This window comes from Ambystoma mexicanum, chromosome 5p (genome assembly GCF_040938575.1).
Source record: "Ambystoma mexicanum isolate Mex_15411 chromosome 5p, UKY_AmexF1_1, whole genome shotgun sequence".
Lineage (NCBI taxonomy): Eukaryota > Metazoa > Chordata > Amphibia > Caudata > Ambystomatidae > Ambystoma > Ambystoma mexicanum.
Window position 1 is genome coordinate 1,152,408,673 of NC_090930.1, and position 15,072 is coordinate 1,152,423,744.

At 43.3% G+C, this 15,072-nt stretch overlaps 1 protein-coding gene across 1 annotated transcript in view; it reads right to left on the minus strand.

The window, feature by feature from the left end:
• The window catches only part of ALDH5A1 (aldehyde dehydrogenase 5 family member A1), a 386,314-nt gene that overhangs the window by 221,585 nt on the left and 149,657 nt on the right, over positions 1-15,072 (minus strand). The window contains exons 3-4 of the mRNA XM_069613625.1: positions 3,801-3,971; positions 2,484-2,600 (exon numbers count right to left, since the gene is read on the minus strand). Coding sequence (XP_069469726.1) covers positions 2,484-2,600; positions 3,801-3,971 — 288 coding nt within the window. The remainder of the gene's footprint in view (positions 1-2,483; positions 2,601-3,800; positions 3,972-15,072) is intronic.

Genomic DNA, 15,072 nt, shown 5'->3' on the forward strand with positions numbered 1-15,072 from the left:
CCACCACCGGAAGCCGTGGACCAGAAACCCCATCCAAGGAAGGACCAGTGATGTGCCGATTCCCACACAAAGGTAAAGAGGGAGGCACGGGAGACCCGGTAGGGATACGGGAGGAGTCGGAGAGAGGGACACAACATACTGTTCCTCACCCCAGTGGCAGCTATAGGGCTATTGGGGAACAGAACTGTGCAGAGTGCATCAGGGAGGATCTCCCTCATCCCAGTAATAAAAAAAGAGCTAGTGAACACTGGAAGAGTGAACTAAGCATCCAAGGAGAACTTCCTTGTGACAGTGGCAGCAATACGCCTACTGACCAGCAGAGAAGGGTGGGGACCCTAATCACAGTGAAGCAAGCATCAGAGGACAACTTCCCCCATCACAGTGGCAGCAATAAGCCCACTGACCTCAGAGAAGGGTCTGGGACCCCAACAACCGTGAAAGAAGCATCCAAGGAGAACTTCCTCATTGCAGTGGCAATCATAAGCCCACTACCAACAGGGAAGGGTCTGGGATCCTATCAATAGTGAACCAAGCATCAGAGGAGGACTTCCTCGCCCCAGTGGCCGTAATAGGTCCACTAAACACCAGAGAAAGGTCTGGGACCCCAAAAAAAGGAACTGAGCATCCGAGGAGAAATTCCAAGTTGCAGTGGCAATCAGAAGTCCACTGACCACCAGAGAATGATCTGGGACCCCAATACAAGGGATCTGAGAACTTCCTTGGCGGAATGACATTGACCAGCAGAGAAGGGTTACCGAGAGAAAGTGGGATAACATACAGCAAGTTTAAAAACACAAAAAGGAATCTTTGAAATAGAATGGAGAAGGGAGTCATTCTCCTGGGCACAACACAAACCCTTTGAACATATCTGAAAGACGCAGGTGAAGGGAGTCATTCCCCCTGGCCTTATTATGAACTCTACAAACCAGTACCAGGAGAGGAGAGTCTTTCTCCTGGACCAGAATGTGGAGTTGTGCAAAGATTGTGTGGAACTGGCAAGTCTGGGGAAGGAAGGCATTCCACCTGGCAACCTTTCCAAACATCACCCAAATACCAGTGTAAGGGAGTCATTCGCCTAGGGAAGGAATTTTCTGTTGAAATATATTAGTCTTCAGTTGCAGTGTAAGGGATAGAAGTAGGATGTAACTCAGGACAGTGGACTTTGACGGCCATTCAGATGGAACCCTGCTTAGATAATGGGGATAGTGAGGGTCTTTTTCGTGAACACAAGTCTATAAGCACCACAGAGCACCTTTGTGTCAGCTTCCTTCTTCGACACACTTACAGTCCCCGAAAGCAAGTGGGAGTGGGGGCATGGGAGAAGTACTTGGTGGTAGACTAAGTCAATGGGTGATGGGTGCCATGACCTTGGGACTGTGAAAGCAAAGACTGTATGGGGGCAGTGGGGTGAAGAAAAAAGCCCTGGTCCTTTAGTAAGAACAAGGCAACACTGGTTTATTCCATCCTGCCACTTTTGGCTATCAGTGGCCTATATTATTTCTAGAGTGGTCTCTTAAACTCTGTAGGCAATATCATCAACCCCTTCTGTAGTGTGTAATTAAAAGAAAGCTGACCCACATTGACTACGCTTGCATGTTTTATTGATTGCTTCTCCACATTAGATTATGTTTCGCTACAAGCCATAACTTCCTGGCTTACCAACCTATACTTGATCAAGCAAAATTCTTCAGTTTCCCAAATGGATTTGCTGCCAAGTCAAATCAAAATACAGGTCCTACAGTTATCTTTCATGTGTTGCAATCTCTCGTATACGAGTACGCCAGCAACATATTCTTTTAGAACTGGTCTTGTACTCTCTAAATTCTAAAATACAATATAAAGCACCTTTTGCTTCCCTACCCAAGTCACAATAAGCACTGGGAAGCTTTCTCCTAAGCATGCAGTGCTTTACAATTAAAATTAATAAGTACATTGGTCCCTTGTTTATGGACATGTACTAAACATTTTATTCACAACTAGGCATACTGAAATGCAACCGAGAGAATGTAGAGTAATGTGACCAAACATACACATATCCAAAATAAGAGATTATGCAACAATAGTTCCTATACTGAAAAGCTTTGTTTGGGAGTGATGTCCTCTGTTTGAATGAACTTTGTTGTCCTATCAGGAAGATCGCAAATGTCTTATAGTCTTGGAGAGCACTGGCCAGCTGGCTTTGGAGCCAGATCTTTGTCTGGGAAGACTATCCTCCCTGATGGGTTAGGTCCGCTGTCTCGCTTGGGGCTCCCGGGTCTGTTTTAGTGCTTGTATTGAACTTGGCCATTTCCAGTTGAAACAGTACATATCTCCCAATATGTCAAACCCAACAGACATGCAAAGTTCAGATGCAAGCTAGGTCGCACTTCAGCACATAGGGCTGTTACATCCACATATGAATCCGAGATCGGGGTTATTATTACATGTAAAATAGAAAGAGTTTTGAAAGCAGGGTTTTCTTGCTACCGAATATAAGAACTCACCTCTGCCAGAGCTAAAGCAGATAAAGGTGTATCTTCTGCAGGCTTTACTATCACTGTGCAGCCAGCTGCCAGGGCTGCTCCCACCTTCCGAGTAATCATAGCACTGGGGAAATTCCACTAAAGGGAGGTAAAAGAGAACACATTAAGATTATTGGTGGTTTGGAAATATACACTGCTAAAAATGGAAAGCCGCAAGCCGCATGCCAGGTATAATAATGTTTCTACTTTATGCAAGCATAGACAATTGCCACAATTGGGCTAGTTTTGCTTACATAGGCTATGATTTCTATATGGTCGTTAGATTGACGTTAACCACAATGTCGAATAAAATCAAAATCAATGCAGGTATTTTGATGTGGAAATGATGCACGAGACTTGTAGCAGGAAGTAGGATTCGGCAAAATAGAGGAAGGATGACAGCAGTGAAGAGAGTAGGAAGGGGGTGAAGGTGGTGTGGAAAGAGGTCGGTCGGAGGTATGGCAGAGCAACAGAGGAACACAGAGAGGACAGGGGATAGACACAGGATGAATGAGATACAGGATTATGGCGGAGGGCAAACAGGTAAAAGAAACAAAGAGGAGTGTCTTTAACTGTGAAGGACTTCTCTGATCAACTCCTCTGAAAGCTTGTATCTATTACATGGGGTTAAGATGGTCAGGTCGCTCCCGGCACCAGCTATACTTCCAGGCACCGCAGAGCAGCGGTTTTCTGGGCTCTTGCCATTTCCTATCACAACCCATTAGACATAGACCACAATATGAGAAATGATGCGCCCAGAGCGACTAGAGACCATTATAGGCAACTTTGGTAAAGCTGTGAATGTAACGGTCAGCTTGCAATCAAAAGTGCCGCAGAAATCTCTTCATGTCTGAACTGGAAGATGTGTGGTAGTGCTGAGAAGCAAACAAAGCTAAGGTGGCTCAGCACACAGAGCATGTGAACTGTGAATAGGCTAGTCATTCATGTGCTTAGGCCTGTGGTTCTCATGATGCAATTCGTTTTCTATTAATAAGAATGAGGAGGAAGCCATTTTATTAAATGTTACGGTGCTGGGACCATTCATAAATTGCTCAAACTTTTAAGTTGAAGGAACCAAGCACCTTATTTCACAACATCAGCAAAACGGGTCTCCTTTCTGAAAGGTCGCTTTGTAACAATTGTCGACACCAAGTGCTCCAGAGAGGTTTTAAAATGTTTAGAAAATCTGCGTATTCCACCCAGGTTAGCAGGGGTGGGAAAGTGAAGGCAAGCTTCTGAGTAGACACAACCTTGCCCATCAGGACTCTGGACTCATCAACTGCTCAAACGGACACTTACCGGGGTGATGATGGTGACCACTCCCAGGGGCTGTTTCAGAGCCAGGGCTCTTCGGTCTTTCATAGGGACAGGAATGATGTCCCCGTAAACGCGACGGGCTTCCTCCGAGAACCATTCCAGGAAAGCGGCCGAGTACGCAACTTCACCCAGTGCTTCCTTCAGAGGTTTCCCCTATTGTTAGAAAAAAACAGAACGAGCAATAATGAGACAAAGGCAGATTTGCCATCCAATAACGGGGAAAATCTAATGAATAAACACATTTTTAAAAGTACACTTCGCTACAGTAGCTTACAAACTTGTCTCTATGTTCTGATGCCCAATTAAATGGGACAATAATTTAACAGCATGCACAAGAGAGGCTCATTGGAACCCCGAGATCCAAATGAATGCCCTTATAAACAGTATTACTAGGTTTGGAAATGGCCGGGAGATATTTGGCTCCTGCTTGTAGCCTAGGAGAACACCCAACAGTTACCAAGAGCTACTTTTGACTACAAGACCAACTGGCACCATACAAACATACCTATGTGATTATCCACATTCTTAAACCATACAAAGTTAAAGGAGAACAAAGGACACATCTAAGGGACAGTCAAGCACAACGGGATATATACCATGGTCAGCAAATTAGTAAGAAGATTTTAAGGCCATGTTATATGTACAGCACACTATGTGGTTCCCCAGAGGCTGCTCCTGCCCACTGGGTGGTAGCCAACACTCAGGATTTGTTTTTAGCTCCTGCTCATGAAATCTTAATTTTGATCCCCGGAATAATAGAATAAATCTTCTATTATACTACCACGTTGGTATAGTTAAGGTTACATCAAACTTTAGATGGGAAAATGTAAAAAATGCCTTAATCCTACTTTTTTTCTCGTCCACGAAAGTTCACCAAATATGACATGCAACTCATCTGGTTACAGCTGAACACGTAAGCCACATTTTTTTTTCTTTTTTTTTTCTTTTTTTTTTATTGATTTAGCTGTTAAAAACAACTTTTCAATATACAAAATTCAAACATTTTAGCATTCTTAAAACCTTACAATCATTTTCATTTAAAATTTTTTAGAATTTAAAGTTTCAAGTTTAGAATTCATTTAGGTTATACAAACTCAGGCAAACTCATACAAATTCAAACAATCTCAAACAGCGACAGTACAGTTAATGTTTTACATCACAAAAACAGATTGATACATATCATTCAGTTTACACTCCTCCAGTAGCTATGACATCATATACACAGGTTATCTAATAGATAATTTATCAGACAGTTACTCTCTTTTTTTAAAAATCAATCAGAGCTTGAGATTGAAATCGCCTCTCAGATAGTAATGTCCCAGTTTATGGCCATCAAAAAATTACTTAAGGCCACCTTAACAGAGTGATTGTTAGAACACAATAAGAAAGAACAGCGCATATCATAAGCAATGGTTGTTAACGTACTCAACACCTTTGAAAAATGTCTTGATCTTAAGATAGATAGTTGGGCACAATTGCAGACCAAGTGTTCGAGAGATTCAATCGTTCTGGAATCATTACAGAATCTGCATGACATAAGAGCTCGAGGCCTCAAATTGCGTCTCACTAGGACTTGATGAGTGGGCCATAGATCGAATCGCGCCCTTATTATTCCTGATCTCAATGCTACTGATGGAAATTTTAGTAGATAAGATTCTGGGCTTTTAACCGGTTTAGGCCAGAATCGATACTTGCATGGTTGATGATATTTTTGGCATTTCTCTATGGTCTTAATCCAATTGGTATAAAAGGTTTTTTGCCTTTGTTGGATTAGAGATTAGCAAGGCTATTGGTATGCTTGCAGCCGCGAGAGCTTCTAAACAGAAGTCAATCCATAGTTTTACAAACAATTTATCTGTTTTTAGGATATAGCCAGAGAGGATCGACAGAATAGTAACTTTTTGAGAAGCCATTATGCATTTGCGCAAAAACATACAGCAGCGCCATGTATAGATAGCATGCATTGAGACTAGACCCAATTCATAACACAGCCAGGGACCGGGGACACAGTTTGGCAATGATAGCACCTCTCGCCAAAATTTACCCTCGAATCTATCAAAAATAGACTTTCTAAGGTTTTCACAATTCAGGATGGATTCCGTTCCATATATAATCGATGGGATGGCTTTAACAGTCCAGTAGACTATTGCCGATTTAATGGAAAATTTTCCAAATTTATGCAATATTATTTTAGTTTGCGAAATGGCCGCGGTCAATTTTGCCTCCATGCGCTCTACCTGGTTGCGTGAATTGGGTAGGCCATCGAAGACAACGCCTAAGTAGGTGTAGGTTGGTACTATATCTAATGGTGTATTATTTATTGACCACACTGGCCTAGACCTACTGAGTTTATTAGCTTGGTAGCCTACAATCTGTGTTTTTTTAGTATTGACCACCAGTTGGTTCTTACGTAGGTACAGGTTAAATGCATCTAAAAGATTCTGTAGGCCTGTCGGTGTTTTAGAAATTAGGACAATGTCATCAGCATAGTTCAGGTTAGTGATTTTAAACCCTTTCAAAACAGGGGCATCAGAACATATCTGTAAGAAAGAAGTACTCAGATCGTGTATGAAATAATTAAAGATTGCTGCCGCTAGTATGCAACCTAGTTTTAAGCCTCGCGCAGTCTTAACAGGAGCAGATAACAACCCCTCCAAAGTGAGTCTTACGCGAATAGAGGTTGCACCATGAAATGCATGGATGATATCAAAGAGGTCTGATGGACAATTATCTCTTATTAGTTTCCTCAATAATAGTGGACGCAAGACCGAGTCAAATGCAGCATGCAAATCAATAAACGCGAAGTAAACTGACTGTTTATGAGACTGACAGAGGGCTTTAATTGAGTTCAGCGTAAAGAGATTGACACAAGTGCCCATGCCCCCAACAAAACCCGTTTGATAAAGATCGCGTTTACCACAAGTTTCGGTCCATTGATTGAACTCTGACAATACTAGTTTTGCAAACAGTTTGCCTGGGGTATCTAGTAGGGCGATTGGCAGGTAGTTGCAAGGATCAGAGCGGTCACCCTTCTTATAGATAGGGACTATCACAGAATTTAGCCAGGAGGCTGGAAGTCTGCGATTAGTCAGCACTTGTACAAAGATTGCATGGAGATTTGAAGCCCAAAGTCTTGGGTTATCTTTCAGAATGACATTATGGAGGCCATCCGGACCGGCAGCTCGTGATGTGCTTAATGTTTTAATCATTGCTTCAAGAAGATGAGGGGAGCAATGAATGTTCCAGGGTTTAGAGGACTGGATCTGGGGATCGTTCGGATCAAATTCTGGATCGCTATAGAGATCAGAAAAATGTGATACCCAAGCCGCCTCTGTTACAGTATTTGATTGTACATGGGCTTGAGCTGTATTTGGTTTTTGGTTTAGATATCGCCATATTTCTGCTGAGTCTTTAGAACAAATTGCAGATAGCATCGCTTCACTGTCTTGTTGAAAGAGCTTGGCTCGGTGTCTTCGAATCCAATTCATATATTTGCATTTAGCTGTTTTTAAGTTGACATTAATGTTAGCGTTATTTGTCATAGGTATTACTCTTTTTTCTTTGCGATATTCGGCCTTGCGAGCTTTAATTGCAGAGTCAAATGTATGCTTATGAGTTTTTATATTTGGATTTGGGACAATTGTGTGCCGAAACTGATCAAGAAAAGCAGTATATTCAATCAGTTTAGATGATTTATCGTGTTGATGAATTGCATTCGTGAACTTCATAAGATTTCCATGCGTCCATCTAAGCCGATTTTTGGTATTATTGACCATGAAGTGCTGGTCAAGCCATTGTCTAGAAGGATCTATAGGCGTCCAAACTAACTGAAGGGAGAAAAGGTTGTGATCACTTACAGACCCCTGTATTATCTCAAACAGACGAATGCAGTTAAGCATGGTTCGCTCGACATATATATAATCAATGATGCTTTGACTCATGCCTCGCTGCCAAGTTGGATTCGGTGGAATGTCACTATCTACAGAACCATTTACCATACACATATTGCAGTCAGACAAGATGTGGGTCCACGTGGTAACGGCCCTCGTCTTATTTCTATTAGCCAGAGATAAACAATCCATGTTTAAATCGCCCATGATAAGGGAATCAGTGATGCCGGGCGTGACTGCTATCAAATCAATGAGTCCTATTAGACTCTCAAAGAAAGCCACATCCGATATTCCAACCGGATTGCGGTAGATGTTAACAAGGGCTATTATATGATTTTTACAGGTAATTTTCACCAATTGCATATAGTCGCTGACATGCTTCCAGGCTTCAACTTTAAAACCCAATTTCTTATTAGCGGCCACCAATAGTCCTGACGAGGGTCGACCATGTGCTCCCATCTTTGCAGATAATAAAATGACATCAAAATTGTCCCATGTTGGAGGTTCTAGATACCAAGTCTCTTGCAAAGCAATTATGGCATAGTCTGCTAGGATTTTTAATGATGTATGTAAATGCGAATGGCCACGAGTATTCCAGGAAGCTATTTTAATGACATGAGGCTGTAATGTGGGTGATGGTTAATATCTAGATGTCTGCATGTCCTCTCGGGAACTCATGTAAATTTGAGGTTGATGAACTAAAGGGGCATCTACGTGTTTTGTGGTACGCTCCGGGTCTTGCGTCAGCAAGAAACCCATTTCAAATAGAGACATTTTGGCAAGCCATATAGTATTTAAGACTAAACCTGAGGGAATCCATAGTCTTACAATTGCTGTAGTAGTGTCAGAAATATATTCGACTTGAGCTATATCGTGTGATGTTAGGTCTTCTAGTTCAAGTACATCGCCAAATATATTCAAGACACTTTGCCTGTTTAGATTGTATTTAGGGTAAGGACCATCGCGACATTTCAAAATTAGCGTGTGGCAAGTGGGCGCAGTAGTAGGAAGGTGGCGAGATTGCCTATTGCTGACATTTTTCGTCTCAGGATTATTGAATGAGACATTATTTCTTTCCACGGTGTATTTTTGATGTTCTAGAGACTGGCATGAAACGTGTTTAGATAAAGACAGACCTCTATTATTAGGTCGATGTAGAGGAGTTTTAGATTGTACCACCGGGGACGTCCAAGAGACTGATTTTGTTTGGGAATCCACTGCTGGCTTTGAAGCATGGTCATTCGCTGACAGACATCGCTCATCCATATAGGCGTCCAAAGCGCGACGCATTTCACTCAATATAACAGATTGTTGTAATTTAGAGTCCTGATTGCTAGAAGTTGGTAGCTGTTGAGCAGAAGATGTAGCGCGAGTGTCAGTACAGATCGGAACATCAATCTTATCAGTATGATCAGCTTCAAGAGCCTCAACAAGAGAGTCTAATGGGTCATAAGTCACAGGTACTTTAGGTGAAGCATGTTCATCAAGATTAATAGATACAGGACAGGTTGAATGGGGTTTTACTATTTCTGCAACTGCAGGACGGTCCATAGTAATTTTTTTAAAAAAAAGCATGTATTGAGGCTTTGGACATTCGTGCAGCAGGCATGTTCTTGGTCTTTTTTTTGGCATTGGTTTTGACAATCTTCTTAACTTTCGAAGAAACTACAGAGGGACATGCATCCGGGGCTGTAGGATTCATTACAGACAGGGCGTTTTCCAACATAGAGTTAGGAGTTGGTGAGTCTTGCACACTCACCCACGATTGATTAGAGGGAACTAAGGAAACAGCCGGTTTTGGAGGAATTACTGTGATAATCTGTGCAATAGAGGGCAACGCCGAATAAGGCGTGGGCAATGGTGTTAAAGGGATTAGCTCAGCAACCATCCGAGTGCCAGAGGAATCGCCACACTGTGTTCCTTCTGTTGGGCATGAGTGAAGCGGAGGTGCCAGTTTTACTTGCTGTGTCCATAACAGCAAATCATTTAACTTAGATTCTTGGTTTGTTAACAGAGACATTAGAGTGGTATTGATGGCTGTCAATGTAGTTTGTAACAACAGAGATTGAGCCACTGCAGAATCACCTTGAGGAAGTGCACTGGGATGGCGCGGTGTAGGGTGTACATATGAAATCGCAGACACGGAATGAGCTGGTAGTGACACATTAGATATTTGGTGAGAAATCTGCGAGTTGAGGATCGGTATTGGGGAATCACATTGACTCGCATAGAGAGAGACCTCTTGATTCTCATTTGGGTCAATAGAGTCTGCACTGTAATTAATAGACACAGATGAATGAATGGTTCGGTCTACTATAACTGGTTGAGCATGACAGGGTGAGTTTAACATAGTATTATCTGAGAGTTCACATGGTGTCTTTAAATCAGCCACTGTTCTAATGAGTGGTCGCTGATGTGGTAGGTCATAATTATTATTAGACTTAAGAGACTTAAGTGGCCGTGGAAATTTGGTAAGCGACTGAACACTTTGGTTAGGAGTTGACAGACACACAGGATCAAACATGGTAGTACTTGGTCCTTTTGGGGTCATGGGGCAAGGATTCAGAACAATAGATTTGTTGGCGGACGTTTTATTTTTGTGTAAATTATTTTGATTACCATTAAAGGTATTGTCAACATGTACTATTGATGGCATGTCGGTTTTTAGTAAATATAGCCGACCCCGCTTCAACATTTCAAGAAGACTGAAAATAACAAATAGCACGACAAGATCACACCAATGCTAAATCTTCAGAGCTGTTTATAAATTGAGGTCTGAGGGGGGGGCTAAAAAGAGTACTTACTCGTAAGTCAAGATATAAAAGAGGCTCCCTCACCCCTCAACCGACAACGCGGCAAAGCGGGTAAGCGGTACTCAATCCGGTACTCGCCCGTGTGCGCGCGCGCTGTGCGCGTGCGCAATGGATTTGAAGGCTAGGCAGGGTCGCAGTACAGCCAATCGCTGCGAGCTGGGGTGGAGCCGAAAAAATGATCACGCAATTCAGGCGCCAAATGCCCAATTCAACTCCAAGTAGAATCACTAGCAGTCCAATAGTCCGGCACTTGGAACAGTGCGAATAAACACGAGCAGGAAACAGTGCGGGTAAGCGGTACTCAATCCGGTACTCGCCCGTGTGTAAGCCACATTTGGTGGTTTCTGTCCAAAATGATTGCTGAAAAGAAAAAATAATTGGGCTTTCCATAGAGGCCAACAACTGCACACTTGGTCCTGTTGACTCAAAATTGCCCGCTTTGATTTTCTGCGCGCAAAGAAGCCGTAGGCGAGCGGTCTGCAACATTTGGCTCTGAAGATGTTTTGGAATACATCCCACATTAGCTCTAGTTAGAATAAATCAATAAGGAGGGATCAAAGAAGTTTTAGTCCAAAACCTCTGTAAATCCACAAGTTGCAGACCCATGTCCCAGGCAGAAATAGTGCATGTAGAAAACATTGCAAAAACTGTCGGGCAAACTCAAAAAATGTACTTATTAAAGCCAAAAAAAGTCAATGTGTCCAGACATGCACAGTAGGTAGGGAGAGCCTAACAACATTACGTTTATACCATCCATTATACATACGGAGTACAAAATGTGCATTCACCACTAGCTGTTGGCTAGTAATAATTGACTCTCGGGGAGTAAAGAATAGTGTGCTGTATGTATAGAATTAATATAGCGAATTACTTTATGGCAGGCTAGTAGCTTGCAACTTTACATTTCCCCCCTTTATAAAAACATTTGCAAACCAAACACCAAGCATGGAACACATGCGCAGTAAAGTCGTATGGACAAAAATAAAAAAGTTTATACCGGTCACAGGCACAAACGTCCGCAACTACCACACCCAACCTGAAACCTTGGCGTCAAGGCCAAAGAACTAAAACAATCCTGTAATTTACTCATTGTAAAAAACCTGGAACATTCTTAGAAGCAAACGTGAGAAAAGGTTTGCTAAGACCTGCACAGAATCCTGAAAAGATCTACAGAGAGACCTGGAAGAAAATCCAGAGTAAGATCTGTTAACAGGCATCCAGAGAATCAAAAGACAGCCTACAGAAAGATCTCCAAAGAGCCAACAGCAAGGTCTGAGGGACAGATGTCCAGAGAAGCAATGTTAGGTCTCTGAGAGACCCTAGATAATTCTAAGGTCTGAAGAGGAGAATGTTAGCAGAACTAGATGAAAGGCCAGAGAGAGAAACAATCCACAGAATCCCAAGATCTGAGGGACAGGCTTCCCAACAAACAAGTGAAAGTCACAGAACTGTCTAGGAAAGGACAGAGAGAATGCAGAAGGGTCTCAGAAAGAGACCACTAAATGATTTCAGAAAAAGGGTTAATAGAGACCACCCGAGAAACATGAAACTCAAGGACATAGTGAAAATGGGAGCCCTCCAGAAATGCAAGAGGCAGTTCTGGGAATACCTTCTGAAACCCCATAGGGCCTGAAGAGAAGGTCCTGAGAAACCAAGGTCTAGTAAGTCCCTTAATCCAACTGAGATTTGCCAAGAACAAAAAACCTGATACAGAAATTGAAGTTTGTGTTGGATGAAACTGTAGGATTTTGCAGGTGTTGATTGGGGCTAGCTTATGGTGTTAGCGGGAATTGCAAAGAATGGGTTTGGACTTTTGTTGGCCACATAGTGTATAAGTTGCGTGTTTAGATTAATGTCCAAAATAGGAGAAATGCACATTAAGTATAGGGAAAGAACATTCCTTATTTGGATAAAAAAAATATTTGAGAGACAGCGGGACTGTGACAGTTTGTATAGTATTTAATGTATTATTGTGTATATAATATTACACCAATTCCTGTAGATAGTCAAAACTTCCACTCAAATCATGGAGGAGACAGGGGGGGGGTAGAGATAAAGATGGAGGGGGAGAGAAAGAGGGATGATGAGAAAAAGGGGGGGAGAGAGAAAGAGGGAAAGAGAAAAAGAGGCGAGGGATGGGGAAGAGTAAGAAAGAGGGGAAGAGCAAAAGAGCAAAAGAGAAAGTGCGAGAGAAAGAGGTAAAGAGGGAGAGAAAGAGCAAAAAATAGGGACAGAAAACATTGAGAGAAAAAGGGAGAGAACGAGAAAGAGAATAAGAGAGAGAAAGAGAACGGTGTACAGACTGGAGAGGGTATCTATTTCTGCCCCCTATACAGTTGGGCTAGAGGCACAGAGTACCCCAACCAAGGTTCTTTAATGGTAGCAATGGACGAGCAACCAAGGCTGAGACTCAAGGGAGGTGATGCAGGCAGGTTCTTAGGTACAGTGAATCCCCAGCCCCCCACAAAGGAATGTCCACACACTATGTTATGTGGCCAACACAGTAATTTTTTATATAAAATAAGCTTCAGGTAAATATTTACATCATAACACTTTGTACTCAGGGAACACTATCCTAATAATGGCAAATGGTTACACTTCTATGTGGTACCACAATATACTTCGATTCAGGTCAAATTCACCAACTGCTGACAGTTATTAAAAAGCATAAGAATCACTAAGCAATGTGTCACTTCATAGATATTACTGTAGAATGGCAGGTTAGATTAGGAACATTGGTAGAATTCTTTCTTTGCGAAAGACAATACAATCCTGTGTGAGGACCCCTCCCCCCGCCACCTGGGCAAGCTCTAAGGAATAGTTAAGGTGTACTTTATCTTGTATATTACAGCCCAATCCAAATATGTTTATTAATAGTCTGCTTCTCTTTCTACAGATCCCACTAAGCCCAAAGTACATGGGAAGCCACAGGAGAACAGGATACGAGACTAATCTAGGACCTCTGGAGAAATTTGGAGGATGGAAGATGCTCTTCCTCGTCACACTACCTTGGGTGCCTTGGCAAGCGAAGTTGGCTTTACTCAACGAGACCCCTTGAGGATGGATCCCCTTGGAAGAAGTCGTGGCTGGGATTTCGGTGTCAAGAAGAAGGGAACCAAGCAGAGTCACAAAGGCAGCGCTTTCGGTCTTTGCAGTGGTCTTAATTGGAGGGACTTTACTCTGGCTGTCTCATGAAGGCTAAACCTGCTGTGGACCTCGACAAGGTTTGGCTGAAGAAGATAAGATCATTGGTGGCCTTGGATGACTTTCAGTGGTGACGGGTGCAGTGGCAGAAGTAGGTGTCAGGTTTCAGGATTTCACGGTTTACTGACCTTCGGTTGTTCGGTGTGGCAGCTTCTGGCAACCTGAACACAACCACTGGACTGGACTGTAAACCCTCACCAAGTCTGGACACTCGAGACATCTTATTCGGATTTTGTTGACGGGAAACCCACCGGCGGACACTCCACTGCAGGCATCGTCCCTGGACCGTCTTCTGGTGTAGACAAGTAGACACAGATGTTGTGGCAGGGATGCCCCTTGAATGATTCTTCAAAGATTTGGAACTTTCGCAGCTCCAGGTGTCAAGCAGCACTATGCCAGGGTACCCCCTTTTCTGGGCGCTACTTAGAAACTTGTCTTCCAGCAGTCACGAACACTCGTCCGGACCCTGGGCGACACTAATGAACTTTGTATTAAAGATGCATACACGGGAGGTAAGCGAATGTCCTTTATTGGTAACCAGCCTGAGCCCAGCAGCGCCCAGCCTACACAACACTTCAACACCTCCCAACCGTTTTAGAATCCGGCACCCTCAAGGAATGTAAACATGGCTCAGAGCAGGAGTGGAATTCTACAAGTTAGAATTCCACTCCAGACAGACATTACAACACTTCTCCCCCCCTTTTCCCCAGAAACCCATAAACGGAAGAATTTCATCTAGATTCCACACAGGCGCCCACACATGCACACACGCAAACCCACACACGCACACACGCAAACCCACACACGCACACCACACACACACACGCACATGCACCACACGAGGAAGGGAAAGGATGAGACAAAGGCCATTGAACCATGCCCCCCCCCTGGACAAATCTAAACGAGATCTATTGAACTATGGCTCCCAGGACAAAGTCCTTGTACTTGGAGGGAACCTTCCTCTCCCTGACAGGAAGGGCAAAACCCCCGACCTGCTCAGCAGCCCCAGAGACGGCAATCCCATCGCCACCCCGAGAACCGGTAACCCCTTCAATATAGTCAACAACCACGTCGTTGGCAGCGGGGTCAAGTGGGGAATTCAACATGAAGGCCCCTCCCCCCGCAGAGCATCCATGACCACGGCATCATTCATGTCACCACCAGACCCCCCCCCAATTCACCACGAGCAGGGACAAACCTGTCCTTATCAACCACCACCCGGCTGAGACTCCACCTGGACCCGTCATCGGGTTTAACATACCCATGACCACATTTGGTGACCACACGGGGTTGCATAAACTTGCTCAATTCCTTAGCTACAAACCTGGGATTCTTGACCTGCACCCA